Source organism: Triturus cristatus, chromosome 4_2, assembly GCF_964204655.1.
Source record: "Triturus cristatus chromosome 4_2, aTriCri1.1, whole genome shotgun sequence".
Taxonomy (NCBI): domain Eukaryota; kingdom Metazoa; phylum Chordata; class Amphibia; order Caudata; family Salamandridae; genus Triturus; species Triturus cristatus.
This window is the reverse complement of record NC_140586.1, coordinates 641,566,836-641,584,216: the sequence shown is the minus strand read 5'-3', so window position 1 is coordinate 641,584,216 and position 17,381 is coordinate 641,566,836. Positions and strand designations below refer to the sequence as shown.

General features: G+C 41.3%; 1 protein-coding gene across 7 annotated transcripts in view; it reads left to right on the top strand.

Moving 5' to 3' along the window:
- SGIP1 (SH3GL interacting endocytic adaptor 1) overlaps nucleotides 1-17,381 on the top strand; it is a 1,140,118-nt gene that overhangs the window by 295,781 nt on the left and 826,956 nt on the right. For all 7 annotated transcript variants that reach the window (XM_085602350.1, XM_085602347.1, XM_085602346.1 and 4 more), the window contains exon 4: nucleotides 5,975-6,031. In XM_085602350.1, the coding sequence (XP_085458476.1) occupies nucleotides 5,975-6,031 (57 nt within the window). The remainder of the gene's footprint in view (nucleotides 1-5,974; nucleotides 6,032-17,381) is intronic.

The following is a 17,381-nucleotide window of genomic DNA, read 5'->3' as shown; positions in this document are numbered from 1 at the left end:
TTTATTTTTTCCAAACTCTTCTTAGCAACGCTTTAGGCACAGAGAACAAAAGTGATTTCTGTGCGTAGGTACGTGAACTTTTGTGAAACTGTATGTTTTGTGCTTGTGTGTGTAGTAATACCCTTTAGCAGGTGTTTATTTTCTGAGGTATACACTGACTTGGTATAATATCTTCTCCCATTAGTATATTTTTGGTGTGTGTTTTTTTCCTGCATCATTTAAAAAAGATATGTAAAATGACAACTTAATCGAGAATGCTCTGGGGGTGTTATTAACCCAGAATAGGACCTTGGGATGCTTGTCGGCTCTTTAAAACAAAAAAAAAACACATTAAAGTACCCTAAAAAAAAATACATACATGTATGAGTGTATATTATAAACCCATGTCTGTATGCAAGATCCATCTATAACTCATCTGCACATATTCAAGGACAAGCCATACCATACCATAGTATGCAATGACACGCCATACCAGAACTTATTCTTTTTTTTAAGTCAATAGATCTTGCATAGGCAAGACCTATTCACTTTGCCAATTCTTGTTAATACATTTAAGTCCCCCATAGGGTAGGTCCTAAACAACCTTTAGGGCAGGGTGCACTGTATTTAAAAACTTGGACATGTACTTTTAGGTTATACATGTACTGGTAGTGTAAAACTCAAAAATGTGTTTCTCTGTTGTGAGACCTACCTCGCCCATACTATACATCGGGTTACCTTATTACTTTTAATAAGTGTTAACTTTTTGGGGTGAGCAGGTAGAAATATCATGTTTGGTGTCTGAGGAATTGTAATTTAAAATCCTCTTTAATGGTAAAGTCAGATTTTAAGTCACAATTGTGAAAACATCACTTTTCGAAAGTTGACAGTTTTTTATCCTAACCATTTGGGGCCTGCAGCCTATTTCCTGGGTCACATGGCTAGGTATAGTTGGCAGTTTGCATTTCTGTATTCCTCTCAGTCAGTATCACAATGGGGGGGGCAGGTGCAGGATGGACCATCCTGACTTGATGAGAGTGGTACTGTCGCCATCTGTCATACTTATACTGCCAATCTGAGGTTTGCAGGCATTCTGGGTAGGAAAACTTTGAGGGATTCACGAAGGCTATACCTCGCTGGACTCCCCCGGGTATCTAGTTTTCAGAAATGTGTGTGTTTGGTAGGTTCCCAAGATGGCTGCTAAGCCTGGGGTCAAAAACCAAGGTAACAATCCCCGCCCCCCTCATTTGCAAAAACCAGGTGATTTTGTGAAAGGTAATTTTGATGCCTCCTCAATACGTTTTGGTACTTGACCCACCCACGCGAGTGACGTATCATTTTTATCGAGAGACCTGGGGAAAAGCTAGGTGGTAGGTAATTTGTGGATCCACGTAGACTTCAGAACTTTCCCACACAGAAATTTGAGAAAAAAGTAATTTTTTTCAGCTACATTTGAGGTTTGCAGGGGATTCTGGGTAGGAAAACGTTGGGGGACCCACGCAAGCCATACCTTGCTTGACTTCCCCGGGTGTCTAGTTTTCAGAAATTAGTGGGTTTGGTAGGTTTCCCAAAATGGCCGCCGAGCCCGGAGCCAAAACACAGGTGACTCCCCTTGCAGAACCAGGTTGTTTTGCGATCGGTCATTTTGATGTCTCCTCAATACATTTTGGGCCCTTGTCTGTCGCGGGTACTTGACCCAACCACACGAGTGAGGTACAGTTTTTATCGGAAGACCTGGGGGAACGCTGCATGGTAGGAAATTTGTGGATCCACGCAGGTTCCAGATCATTCCCACACAGAACTTTGAGAAAAAAGTGGGGGGGTTTTGCAGCTAAATTGAGGTGATTCTGGGTAGGGAAATGTTTGGGGACCGATGCAAGCCATACCTTGCTGCACTCCCCCGGGTGTCAGGTTTTTAGAAATGTGTGGGTTTGGTAGGTTTCCCTAGATGGCCGCCGGGGCCAAAAACTCATGGGACCCCCCTTGCAAAACCAGGTTGTTTTGTGATCGATAATTTTGATGTCGCCTCAATAGGTTTTGGGCCCTTGCCTGTCGCGGGTTCTTGACCCACCCACACAAGTGAAGTACCATTTTTCTCGGAAGACTTTGGGGAGTACGGGGTGGGTGGAATTTTGTGGATCCACACAAATTCCAGAACTTTCCATCACAGAAATGTGAGGAAAATGTTTTTTGTTTTTTTTGTTTTTTTTACAAATTTTGAGGGATTCTGGGTAACAGAACCTGGTGAAAGCCAGACAACTCACCCCATCCTGGATTCCCCTGGGTGCCTAGTTTAAAAAAAATTATAATGTATAGGTTTGCTAGGTTTCCTTATGTGCCAGCAGAGCTAGGGTTCAAAATCTACAGCTAGGCACTTTGCAAAAAAAAAAGGGTCAGTTTTCACTGTGAAAATGTGGTGTGTCCACGTTGCGTTTTGGGCAGTTTACTGTCGCGGGCACTAGGCCTACCCACACAAGTGAGGTAGCATTTTTCTCTGAAGACTTTGGGGTGGGTCGAATTTTGTGGATCCACACAGATTCCAGAACTTTCCACCACAGAAATGTGAGGAAAATGGGTTTTTTGGACAAATTTGGAGGTTTGCAAGGGATTCTGGGTAACATAACCTAGTGAGAGCCAGACAAGTCTCCCCATCCTGGATTCCCCTGGGTGTCTAGTTTAAAAAAAATGTATAGGTTAGCTAGGTTTCCCTAGGTGCCGGCGGAGCTAGGGTTCAAAATCTACAGCTAGGCACTTTGCAAAAAAAAAAGGGTCAGTTTTCACTGTAAAAATAAAGTGTGTCCATGTTGCGTTTTGAGCCGTTTCCTGTCCCGGGCACTAGGCCTACTCACACAATTGAGGTACCATTTTTATTGGGAGACTTAGGGTAACACAGAATTGTAGAGCAACTGTTATTACCTATTTACTTTTGATGCATTTCTGCCTTTCAAATGAAACACAATGTGTAAAAAAAGGTCACTTTGAAAAATGTCATATAATTCTCATGCTAGTATGGGTACTCAACATTTCGGAAATGTGCAAATATCTACTGTTACTAAACTCTATATTTTGTTCCAAGTTCAGAAATACATGGGTGTCTTTCATACCAATTTTTCCATGTAAATATATTCCCAAATTAATTGCTATATACCCGAACATAATAAAAAACCATTGCAAGATGCTGCTCAGTTATTGGCTCTGGGTTCGTCGGGTTCTTGGTGAACCTACAAGTCCTATATCTCCCCACAACCAAAAAGGTCCAGCGGATGTAACGGTATATTGCTTTCAACAGCTGTCCTAATTAGAAGTCAACTACACAAGGTTTCAACCTCTTATCCGACCTGTCACTCTTTTGTCACCGGTAAGTACTCACGAGAAATCTTTTTTATATAGGTGCATCAACAATTCCCCATAAACAAAAACAACTAATTGTCTATAAAAAAATCCGTCTTTTTTTTTTTTAAAACAAAAATATCAATTTTTCATATTTTCTTTTTATATTCAATTAAGCATAAAACATTTATATACATCCAGTCATTAATGTGGACATTATACACATTATTGTCAAATCACAGTTGTTGGACAAATGAGAAACCCCCAAATAACACCATGAAGTCTGCATTCTCACCTCGCATACTGTTCATACATCCTAACAAACATACCACCCAAAAAAGAAAAACATTTTTTTAATGCGATAAAATACACAGCTGGAAAGATCATATGGGATACATCTATTTGGTGATTTCCCAAGATCGACTAGAACATCTATTTGTATATCCTCCTTAGTTTTGTTTCAGGTGATCTATCTGAACAACCTTTGAGCCAGATGATGATCAGAAAGAAACTTGAGATTAAAACGATATCGGTAAGAGGACTCGGGCATGGTGGGATCATCAATGATATACTATTAGGCTAATTTTTTAATTTTTTGGTAGTAGCTCCCCCATTTGTTATACTTTTAACATCATAATATGTGAGCATTGCTATTACTTCTAGCACCAGCGGGCAGCGCCAATACATTCTAATTGGGGGCCATTGTTTCTCCTATTTGAGACATGCATCAATCCACAATAACAAATAAAAAAGAAATAAATAACAATAGTCTTTCTAAAGTGACTCTTAAGCATATAATTTCCCCATATCTCATATGAATTGCATTTGTATTTGCAGAGAACCCCCCTTGTATAGAAACAAAGAACTGTTTTTATTGGTTCTGAGGAAGGTGATACTAAAGAGTATTTCACCGAAACGTACGTAGACCAGCTATGACACATCTGGAAAAGAAATCTTTCAAGGATCACCTGAAACTAAACTAAGAAGGATATACAAATATATATTATATTTGTTATAGTCGGTCTTGGGAAACGCCAAATAGATGTATCCCATATGATCTTTCCAGCTGTGTATTTTATCGCTTTAAAAAAATATATATATATATTTTTTGTGTGGTATGTTAGGATGTATGAACAGTATGTGAGGTGAGAATGCAGACTTCATGGTGGTGTTTGGGGGTTTCTCATTTGTCCAACAACTGTGATTTGACAATAATGTGTATAATGCCCACATTAATGATTGTATGTATATAAATGTTTTATGATTAATTGAATATAAAAAGAGAAAATACAGAAAAGATAAATATGAAAAATTGATATTTTTGATTTATAAAAAAAAAAGACAGATTTTTTTTTTTATAGACAATGGGTTGTTTTTGTTTATGGGGAATTGTTGATGCACCTATATAAAAAAGATTTCTCGTGAGTTCTTACCGGTGACAAAAGAGTGACAGGTCGGATAAGAGATTGAAACCTTGTGTAATTGCCTTTTATCCCCCCTCTTTGACCTAAAAGCAACTGGGTAAAACCTTTTTTCTATATGATAATTAGAAGTTACAGGTGAAAACGTTGGCACAAATGACTGTTTTTTTCAACAAATTTTCCATTGTTCCTATATTCAACTGTTAGTTTCTATAAAGAAACCATGAAGGATCTACACAAATGACCCCTTGCTGAATTCAGAACGTTGTCTACTTTGTAAAAATGTATCTTTCCAGGTTCCATAACTGCTTTCATACCGATTTCTACCATTAACTGGAAAAAGTTTAAAAGCACAAAAATAGCAAAAATAGGCTATGTCCCAGTTAAATGCCAAAACTGAGTAAAAAAAATTGGTTTTCTGAAAAGTCTGCTTGTCCCTAAAAGCTCGGAAATGTTGATTTCAGCCTCACAACCCCTTTGTTGATACCATTTGCAGGGAAAAAAATAGACGCTTTCATTTGCAGCACTTTATTCCATCCTCCCCCCCCCCCCCCCCCCACCCCCCAAAAAACACTTTTTGCTGTATTTTGGCTAATTTCTGGGTTCCCTCCAGGGAATCCACAAATCCTGGGTACCTTTAGAATCCCCATGATGCTGGAAGAAAAGGACGCAAATTTGGCGTTGATACCTTATGTGGTCAAAAAGTTACAGGGTGCTAAGCGCGTACTATCCCAAATAGCCAAAAAAAAGGCTTAGCACGGGGGAGGGTGGGGGTGAAAGACCTAGCAGCGAAGGGGTTAAAGGCACAGAGCTCACAGTGCTTATGTGCGTGTGGTATTTTTAATTGCAACTACATCAAGTATTGCACAATATCATTAATTACTAGTGGCTTTGAACGCCTCAAGTGTTTCCAGATGGGACTTGAATTCAGTTGACTGATAAATCATTGCTGAAATATTTATTATAAACTTTTAAGTCGCCAGAATATATTTAAGAAATGTTTAACCCCACTGCCTATGGAGGTTGTTTGCCAGTTCCAATTCTGCTATAGTGTAAGTGACATATTTTAAATAAAGCAATACTTTATTTTTGTTCTCAAATAATTAAGCATTTCTTTATTTTGAAAAAACACAGAATTCCAAATCCACCTCTACCATGTTAATTCTCATCGTGCATATCACTGAATATCAGCAACAAGTTAATATTTCTTTTAAATGTTCCTTGTACTATTAAATCTCTTCCAGAAGAAAGCAAATGGAGCCCCAAATGGATTTTATGCAGAAATTGACTGGGAACGATATGTAAGTATGAATATTCTGATCCTTATCCTTACTTGTGTGGAATAATTGCTAACTACTAAAATAATGATCTCTGAGCCAAAGACAAAAGCGCTTAATGAAGGTGGAGATTGAGCTTAGCTATAGTGTCTGTTAATTTATTAATGCCACTAGAACCAAAAATTCTTAGCTTTTAGTTGTTTTTCCTTTTTATTTATAATTTCTTACAGAACAAGAACCATACAAAGATGCGGTCATGAGTACAATGCGTTCTATGTAGCTTTAAACATACATAAATTGTAACTTTTTTTCATCAACACATTGTTTTTTAATATAATAATGTGTACCTCTTGTACAGGTAATCATCCTGAGGAAATAGTGGGATAATCACATTTTGTTTGATAGGTAGACCATAATTACATCAAAAATATCAGAGAACGGGAAAGCTGGTCTTCATAATTAATTAGTGCCCTCTTCTTCGTCAGTCCTACTGGGCAGTGCATGGACTGCTTGTTCTAAAAACAAGTACTTGATTGCCCTCGAGATTTATCTGAAACTTTTCCAGATGTTCAGACATTCTGTGGACTCCAAATAACTGCCCACAAATTATTTGATTACTAGCAGCCTGACTATTGATACTGCACCTTCCTGTATTGTGAGGGCCATCATTTTACTGCCCCCTAAGATTGTATTTTCTCATCAAATATACTGTCTGAAGTACCTCTCGTGCAGAAGGTAACAGGGCAGATGGCTGTGTCTGACATTCATACTGCTCAGTACAAAGGCATATGTGCCAAAGTATGGTAACACGAACGACAAAGGTTTTGAAAAAATAATAGGGAGAAGTTGATTGACTAGTGTTGAATTGCAGGCTTTTTTCCAGGGGAGGGGAAGCTAAATGAAAGTCATGTTTGGGTTTACAAATGAGGGCGTTTGTGTCTGATTCCGGTCTGTTTGCATGCATGCATAGAATATGAGCAAATCTTGTCTGAGGTTCTTAGCATTTTGTATCCCATCCTTCCCAGTAGTCCGCTACCCTTCACTGACTCTCCCTTCTCTTATTTGCAGCCCTGCTGCATCAGTTTTTCTGCATTTTCTTCCTTCACTAGCCTCTTGCCCCATACCTCTATTGAATGGCAATTTAAAGTTGCTTTTTCACAACCTGCTCTCATGGGCTGGAGGCAGATAATCACCAGAAGATATATTGAGAATGTGAGCAAATATGAATAGGTTAAGGAGAAAGCGAAGGCAAAGTGTTGCAAAGTGTTGCAATGTTGAGTTTGCAGTTCTTAGTAATTCATGGGAATAACATTTATGGGGACAAAATTTAGATTTCCTAATTTACTAGTTTCTATAAAACATTTCCCTTTAAGGTGGTGCTCGGGTAAAATGCCTTAAAGCGCCCATTGTTCCGCCCTCATTGATCATTCTTGATGAACTGACCCTCAGATTCTCTTGATGCAAATGCCTATATGTATTCTTTTCTTTAGTCCCGGAGGGAGACCTTGTTTATATATTTTTATTTTCTTTCAATATTTTAATGAGTTTTAAATTGACAAAACGGAAAAAGAATAAGAACCATCCAATCCCAGTGAGCCGTACAAAATAAACATAAATACCACAACAACACAACCATTTCCCCCCCACCCCCCATAGCTCCATCCCTAACCCATCTATGCGACTGAAATGGAAATAAACTAACATGGTCCCTCATCAAACAAATGTTACAATCCTATCAAACATAGAATAAAATAAACACTCAAGCACACCCAATAATATATGCCTAGAGGCTGCAGTCTCTGCAGGGAAATTAATACCACATCCAGCATGAAACAGTATTGCATCTGTGGGTTCCATATCTTGTGGAATTTGTCAACATTGATGCAGAGCATATGACATAATATCTATTGCAAGAAGGTCTGTCTCTTAGATAAAATTGCAGCAGTGCTGGGCCCTCTTCTATTTATAGATGCATGAGGGAGAGCTCCCCATACAGGCTCATCACCACCACCCAGGGCCCATACCTCTGAGCATTCACTATGCAAAGCTTCAAACCTTTTGAGAGGAAGCATAGGCCACCATACCATATGTCATTGAACCTCAGTACCTCACACTATGATTTAGAAATGTATGTGGTAAGGTACCATTGACTCATTATTTTATAATGATTTTTCCTGTATTCCTTGGTTTTATAATTGTTTGGGATAGCTCACCATAGTTCGAGTCCGTCTTCTTCCTCGAAAGGAAGGCCAATGTGCGCATCCCATTTACATTGATCTATCTACCTCAGGTCCATTGTCGCTTGATATTAAGAAGGCTGAATAGGAACTAAATAAGTCCCTTCACCCCTGTGTAGGTTTTAAGGAATTTGTCACAGTAAGGATCCCCACTGGTGGATAACTTAATATGTGTTCTTATAACCCAGTAATGAAGTTGAAGGTAGGGACGCGAACATTGCTGCAAATAGATCAGCTATGGCTTTTCAGTTCCCCTCCTACCATATCTGAAATGCTTTTGGTTGTTTGCCTAGAATGAACTGAGGATTAAAGTGTTGAGGCAAGTGTTGAGGCAAGAAGGGCATGTACTGACCCCATAGTGTGCGATTCCAGAAAGTTCAGTTTTTCCAGTACAAGCCACATCACTCTTATGTGTTGCACATGGCATTTCTGCCTTGGGAATCCCTGTCCGGTCCAACAGTGTCCTGCAGATTTGTGTGCAGGATCCATGTGAACTCAGCTGGTTCGGTTGGTATTGGGATCATCACTTGCAAATTACAGGTTACTTACCACCTCATAAAATGTATTGATCAAAGATTGATGAACTGCAATTTATTGGTGGGTAGAGGGGTGATGGCCTGGTATAAGAGCTGAGGTCCTATGCTAATTGTTCCTATTTATTCAGCCAAGCTAGATAATATAATCGTGTTAATTTCCCCAGATCCCTTTAAGTCTCATCCCTGTCTCAGTAAGTTAGCTGTCTGATCAATGCCACAAGGCCTCATCAAGTGAACTTCCAGTTATTAGTTCAATTTTGTTTCCCAGTGAAAAGGAGTAAAGCTGTCATGCCATTGTACCTCCTCAGACCTGATGAACAGACTAGACTACCTCCTGTAGTTCACTTTTAATCCTGAGGGTGTCCCATAACTCTCCAGTTCTTGCTTAAGAGTCAGAATGTTTTTTTTATAGGTCCACCAAATCGCTCCCCTAGTGAGATGGAAGTCATTGTGAAAGAGGCTGATTTTATACACAGCACGTCCAAAAGGAATCCTTGTTACATTTTGATGTTGCCATACTATATCTGCGAAGGGCTCCATTGCTAAACCAAACGTGGTGATAGGGGGCTAACCGTGTCTCATCCCTCAGATAAAGATTAAGGGGTTCCTCCCATTAAGCAGTATCCTTGCTTTGGGATCTTTAATATTTACCCTGATCCAATCGATGTAAAAACTAGCTAACGCATTTAAACAGCTAACATCACCATGGCTGCAGGGAGGTTCTTCCCCTAACCATTTCTAAAGGAGGAATCATTTTTCTAATTTTGTAATGCATTTGTCTACGCTGGACAAACCTGACTGGTCAGGCTCTATGGGATTTATGGGGTCTGTTGGTTAAACTTCCAGTTATAATGGTGGGGTGTCTGTTAATCAGTAACGTGGGACAATACAGTGTACTTTCCAAAGGGTCTAACTTTGTAATTCAAGTGATGCCGGCCTCAGTCATCTATGGTGTTATCCCTTCCTTCTCAATAAAGGTATTAGAGAGATTGGCCATGACCGATACAAGAAGTTCTCTTCCAGGGGATCCTCATCAATAGTCATAAGCACTAGAATATTCCCGCCCATGCGCAGGACCCCGGAAACATAATCATATATGTGATAAACATATATGTATATATATATATATATATATATATATATATATATATATATATATATATATATATATATATATATATATATATATATATATATATATATATATAATAAAAAAGTAAATGCAGCCTTTCATAACCAGAGCTGAATAATGCTGTAAGGACTACCCTGTATATTATAAATAATATATCTAATATAAACAATATATCATAAAAACAGGGAAGAAACAACAGCAAAGCATGTTTGAAAACTGTTTTAATGCTTAGGATTTAGCCCAAAACCTCAGATAGGACTGAAAGCATTGACAGCTCACAGGCTGCATTGTAGAAAGGCTAGAAAGCTAACTCATAGCAACATAGAAAAACTGGCACCGTGCCTTTAAGGCAGCCATGACCCCTAGCTTCCCATCATGCCTCAGGGGTGACAGTTAGGTCAGTTGTTCTTTCCGGCTCCTTCAGTCAGGACCCTGGTTACACAGCTCCACTCTTTTCTGGTTTTATTCAGAAATAATCTACTTTTTTCAGGAAAATTTTCTTACATCAAGTCAAGTAAGGTGTTTGCTTTTTCTGACTAATTTTTGGCATTTTTTTCCCATTCAAAATGCCATTCCTTTTTGATCCCTGCCCTTCTTGTGGAAAAAAGGAGGCCAGGTCAGACTCTCACTCAGTCTGTATTCTTTGCCTGCCTAAAGATCATGTCCCCAAGACTTGTCCCCCTTGCCAGTCGCTCTCTAAAAGAACTTTGAAAGACAGGGAGCGTATACGTCTTTATGGGCTGGCAGAAAAGGCTTCCAGAGGCAGGTCTCCGGTAAGAAAAGGCTCTAAGAGGCCCAGATCCTCTTCAATACCATCAGCGTCGGGCTCGGCGCTGAGAAAACAGCCACCGGAGGGACATACATCTAAACAATGACCGTCGACGGCGGGCTCGCCGTCTAGAGAACGCAGGCATGAAGATCCGTTATTACATTCGACGTCAAGAATTCGGGAGCCTCCGCCGTTGTCAACCCGGCGACGATCGGCGTCGAGGAGTTCCAGTCCACCGTCGACGTCAACTCGGCGATGATTGGCGTCGAAGAGCCAAAGTCAGCCCTCGATCGTGTCCAACTCAGTCCTCATCCAAACGGACAACACGACCACCATGTATTACCTCAACAAACAGGGTGGTACGCGTTCTCGCCCTTTCTCCCTGGAAGCTCAAAAGATATGGCACTGGCTTCTAGCCCGAGGCCTCTCCGTCACAGCGGTGCACCTCCCAAGGGAACGAAACGTGCGAGCAGACGCACTCAGCCGGCACTTAGAAGATCAGCCAGACTGGGTGCTAAACGATGAAGTAGTGGCAGAAATTTTCCCTCAGTGGGGGGCAGCCTTCCATAGATCTGTTTGCAGATGATCTAAACAAAAATGCCACGCCTTCGCCTCCAGGTTCCACCATCCAGGGACGAAGGGGAATGCTCTTTTGATGGATTGGTCCGGAATATTTGCATACGCCTTTCCTCCCCTGCCTCCGATTCCAAAGGTGGTATCCAAGCTCATCCGGTCCAACATGTCACTGATCCTGATAGACCCCAGACTGGCCTCGGCAGTGGTGGTACCCGGACCTATTACAGCTGTCGGTGCACCCCCACAGGAGGCTTCCTTGCAGATCGGACCTACTGACCAAGATGGACGGGAAGATCCTACATCCCAACCTTCCCTCACTGAACTTGGCAACATGGCACCTGAGGTCCTGCAATATGGACATTTGAACTTACCACAGGACTGTATGCATATACTAAAGGAGGCAAAGAGACCTTCCACAAGGGCTTCGTACTCCTTTAAGTGGAAACGGTTCTACTTGTGGTGCACTCGTAATCATTTCAATCCAACCACAGGGCAGGAGGAGGTTATTTGTACTTGGCTAAATCAGGGTTGAAGTATTCATCGATCAGAGTGCATTTAGCTGCCATTACGGCCTACAGAAAGTCTCCAAACCAGCCTTCCTTTTTTCAACTACAAGTGGTCAAGGATTTCCTAGAGGGGTTGAAAAAAGTGTATCCCCCTGTTCGGCCTCCTTCTCCTCCTTGGGAGTTGAATCTAGTCCTCTCTAGATTGATGGGTCCTCCTTTTGAGCCCATCCATAAAGCCACGCTGCAGCATTTGACATGGAATGCCGCTTTCTTAGTCGCGATTACATCAGCGCGTAGAGTAAGCGAAATCCAAGCGCTGTCTTCCAAAGAGCCATATACTATCTTTCACCACAACAGAGTAGTATTAAGGACTCACCCTGCTTTTCTACCGAAAGTTGCATCTGATTTTCATGTTAATCAGTCAATTTCTTTGCCGTCCTTTTTTCCCAATCCCACAACTCCTGCGGAAAGGCCTCTCCATTCAATAGACCTTAAGAGAGTGCTTAAATTCTATCTAGAGGGAACAAAGGTCATAAGAAAATCGGAGCAATTGTTTTTAAATTATGGTTCCATGAGGACAGGTTTTCAAGCTACCAAAAGATCCATTTCCAGATGGATAGTGTCCTGTATAAAATTGGCCTACCAGCTGGCAAATAAACCCCTATTGTTTTCACCTAAAGCACACTCCACTAGGGGAAAAGCAGCTACAGTAGCTTTCTTGCATGACGTTCCGATGGGAGAAATTTGCAAGGCAGCAATCTGGAGATCTGTGCATACTTTCACAAGGCATTATTGTATTGAATCTGACTCCAGGGCGGATACTCAAGTAGGCCAGGCCTCCTTGAGAAATCTGTTCAGATAAGAGAAATGTCTGAATTGTCAAGTTTAGTTGTCTGAGCTTGATTGTTAATTATTATTTTCCTTTGCCCGCAGTGGATGAGGTGAGGCTCGCTATTCTATTCTAGTGCTTATGACTATTGAGGATCCCCTGGAAGAGAAGGATTAGTTACTTACCTGTAATCCTAGTTCTCTTCCAGGGGTATCCTCTTCAAAGTCATAAGCAACCCTCCCGCCTCCCCCGGCAAAGGATCCTTATTCTTAAGGAATTGTAAATTCTTTGTGTCATGGCTTTGTGTCACCGCAAAGAACAACTGACCTAACTGTCACCCCTGAGGCATGATGGGAGGCTAGGGGTCATGGCTGCCTTAAAGGCACGGTGCCAGTTTTTCTATGTTTCTATGAGTTATCTTTCTAGCCTTTCTAGGCTGTAGTTTTCTATAATGCAGCCTGTGAGCTGTCAATGCTTTCAGTCCTATCTGAGGTTTTGGGCTAAATGCTAAGCATTAAAACAGTTTTCAAACATGCTTTGCTGTTGTTTCTTCCCTGTTTTTATGATATATTGTTTATATTAGATATATTATTTATAATATACAGTGGAGTCCTTACAGCAATATTCAGCTCTGGTTATGAAAGGCTGCATTTACTTTTTTATTATATATATGTGGAGATACATATATGTTTATCACATATATGATTGTGTCCGGGGTCCCGCGCATGGGCGGGAATATTCCAGTGCTTATGACTTTGATGAGGATACCCCTGGAAGAGAACTAGGATTACAGGTAAGTAACTAATCCATCTCCATTGGTCTTTTAGCAGTGTAGCTGGTTCCAGTGCCCTATTGGAGCCCAAACACTTCATCAACCTCAATTGGGATTTCATCTTGTGTCGCTGCTCAGGATTTAATAATGAAAGTGACTTTTACAAGTAATCTTGCACCCCTGCTAGTATAACAGTCCCCCTATCATATAGTTGATTATGAAATTGCCAAAAGATAATGAGCTTTCTGCCTTCATCAAAAACTACATTCCATATCTCACCCTACATTCAACAATGGATCATCTCTTAGCGTGTGTTCTGAGCCTGTTGGCAAGTTGCTTGCGTACCCTATTCCATGTTCTGTAAAAGGTTTGCCATAAGCAAAGAAGAATTTGCTCCACTTAAATCATTTTGGAATATAGGGAGTTAAGCTTTCTGTTGTACTGATTTAAACGCTTAAGCATGCTTCGTTGTTTATGTTCAGTTTTTAACTACGAGGTCTCTTCTTAACATGCTATCCTCTAATCTATGTTAACACCTCCGAGAGGCCTCTCCTTGACCAACCGCTTTAAGGGTGTCCCAGTTTGTGGCAGGAGAGGTTATACCTTTGCAATGGATAACTAAGTAGAAATAATGTGTAATTTTTCACTTTATTAGCTGGGTATTGCCGTTTAAATTGGCGGTTCCTGCTTTTCCTGAGGTCCCATCGGAGCCTATATCTGCAGGGTCTGAAAAGGGGATAATACCATTTGTTCTCCACCTACTTCCTCCAGCTCTTTGTGCGATAATCAAAAATGGACATGTGGAAAAAAGAAGCAATCCCTGTCCTCTTTATGTAAAGTTCTCCAAGCATTTTCCAATCTCATCTCTGTAACAGCTTTTCGAAGATGTTTACTGGCTTTGAGAGTGGTAATGATTAACCTTTTTCGGCAGCCTCTACTACATAAACTGTTGCATGGCTAAACACTTATAAGGTCCCAAAGGCGATACCTCTTGGCTATGCCAATGCTTGTTTATACTTTCAAACGCTTATGATGAACCTTGTGCTGCATCATGCAATGTTTTCTTGTCAGGAGACATTGGTAAAGCCAACACACCAAGCTTCTCTTGAAACTGCAACGCAGACCTTTTTGCTTGGCCATCACTTGTGTCTTTGTGCTATTTTGTAGTATTAACACGTTTAAAATCTGTTGTCTGTATGTGCAATCTATTGCATGTATCCAAATTTCAGTTGCTTTTTGTTCATTAGTGCCCTCATGTTGGTACACACCAGTGTTTGTGTGAGTGCTTCAAAGTGTGTTTTGCTTGCATTTGGCTTGTCTGTTGTTGGTCTGTGCATGTGCTTCAAGCATGTTGCTTTGTGTGTGTGATCTCTGTGACCATTTAGTGTGTCTTGTCAGCAATGTGGGTACCCGATTTGACTGTTTTGAGTGGAGTGCTGCATGTTGTGTCTTTGAGTGCATATGCTGTACAAGGGCCAGAGCAACTGGCTTTGTCAAATGCTTGTTTTTTCTTCTTGCCTAACATTTGATTGGTTTCTGTTTACTTTTGAAGGAAGTCTTAAATGCTGCGTTTGCTAGTAAAGTATTTGTCTGTTTTCATTTTATGTCGAGAAATATACCATCTTTGCTGATGTCTCAGTAAAGTGCGTGATGATCAAGTGAAAAAATAAATGTGATAATGATGTGATGTGCGAAATATGGATCGTTGGATGTGAGATAATAGGAGCGTTTGTCGATTCTGTTATGCAAGAATACGTCGAGGTTGAGTTGAACGTAGGTCAGTAAGAATAACATTGAAAACGATGATGGAAAGTTTTGGAGTCTTAAAAGGATTAGCCATTGTCTGATGCAGCGTTAAGGAGTAAGGTGTAACAATCACGCATACTGGTGGCTTACGGGTTGGTCGGCGCTGTTGACTTTGGTGCAGGAAACCAGGGATCGAGCCTCGGGGTCGCGTCCACATCCTGTGATTGTGGGCAAATCACTGAATCTCCCCGTGCCTAAATATGTAATGTAAATACGGTGCTCATGTAAAGCGCTCCAATACCTTCGGGTCGGGTTTGCGCTATATAAAGGATGCATATGAAAAAAAAGTAGACCGGATCCTGGTGGATTTCTCTTCGTCAAGTGCAGAGTTCTGGGTTCCGTAACGACTTGCATGGGTTTATCTATGCCTAAAACACTAGACCGCGTGTTTGTTTTAGCCCCAGTGGCCATTTTAGATGTATATTATCGCGCTTAGTACAGTACAGCCGAGTGTTGGACGAGTTCATGCCATGGCAGGCTAGCCAGCTCGCGAACATTGACGACGTCTGGGCGGTCTCCAATGTGAGGTGCAGCCCAGTGTGGGAGGGGCAGCAGGTAAGTAATGGTGCGAGGGGTCTAAAACAATGTGCCTGATTTGGAGGTTTTTTTTGTTTGTTACTGAGCAGCACTTTATGAGCTATTTACAGTATGGGGTTACAATTCGTAGTTCTCTCACCATGCCTGGCACAGCCTCCCTCTCTGGTCGAAATACCAACCGAGGAAGTCAAGTACTGTCACGGACGTCTAGGGCAAGCTGCACGAGTGTTGACATGCACTGCAGAATCTAAAAATGGGTAAATGTTAAAAAGGTTCAGTAGGGAGGGTTGAAATTTGTTGAGAGTGGGTCGGAATGTACGTGTGCTGAGCAAAGCCCGATTTGTATGGTTAAGTGACCTCATTACACAAATTACTTGGGGGCATACGGTAAACTATTGAGGGAATTTGGAACTATCAAGCCTGTGGAGGAAGTTCCGGGATAAAGGACACTGCTGCTCGGGAGGAAAACGTCTGCGGTTCGGGATGGTCAGGGCCTGTGGGTGAGGTTGGGTTTGTGTGTGCGCGTGCGTCATCGCGATCGCTCTGAAAGCGCAAGTGATCGCGATGACGCACACGAGTTTTCAAAGTGCTGCTGGCGGACGGCTGCGCGCGTGCACGATCGCGTGAACGCAAGCGTTAGGCCAGCCAGCAGCACTTTGAAAATCCCACATACAAAATGTCACTTCGAGCCAGCGCAAGCGCTGGGGCTCAGCGAGACCTAATGACCGCAAAGGGTTCTTGGCCACTACTGGGGCACAGGATCCTCTGAAAATAAACCTTTCCCTGTATCCACTGACCACGACTCAACACGGAGCAGACGCAGTACATACTTACCAGATAGGTCGCACTACATGGCATTAGACTTAGTTATTGACCTGACCAAGCCTTGCGAAAGTCCCTTGCTAGCCTCCTTCTGAGGTATGAAATACTTGTTGGCTGAAGTGCAGAGCAGAAGAAAGTGTCACCAACTATGTCAAGAGCGTGGTGTTAACAGTGCTCTTTGTTTTAAATTAAAACAACATTCATATGACATTGAAGCCTTATTCACATTAATAAACTGTGCAGATTTTGTGTAAGATACTATATATTTTAAATCGGGGCGTCAAAGCTCTATTTCTTCTGTGCTTTGACCTATGGGGGATAAAGGCCGAATCAGGACAGAGATTTATATACATTGCTTATCACCTAACAATCACAAAACCATTTTCGACAAACTGATGCATTCTGTGTGAAATTTGGGGTATGTTGTGCACCAAGATTTACGCAGAAAATGTTATCGACAGAGAAGTGTGTTAACGACAGATGCATCGTGAGGGTCTTTTAGTTGTTTCTTTTGGAGAGGCATTCTTCAGCCCAGGGCATAAATCAGGGATGCAGAAATTAAACCTCTTCCCAAAGGATCTAGGAATGTGTTTACACTGAATCGCCTGTCCTGCGAATCACTTATTCTGGCAGTAACCTCTTGAGAATGTTTTGTCCAGGAAAAACAAACCTAGGAGCCCGCAGACTTAGCAAATGCTCCCTGCTAAATCATGAGATCTTGGCAGTGACCTAAGATAGATAGCTTGATGGCAGTGCCTATCGGTCAAGTTTTCTTGTTACCAGTGTGTGAAATTTCCGTGGTTACAGTGTATGCTGAATATATGACGCTTTGAGTGACGTTTTCTTTGGAGT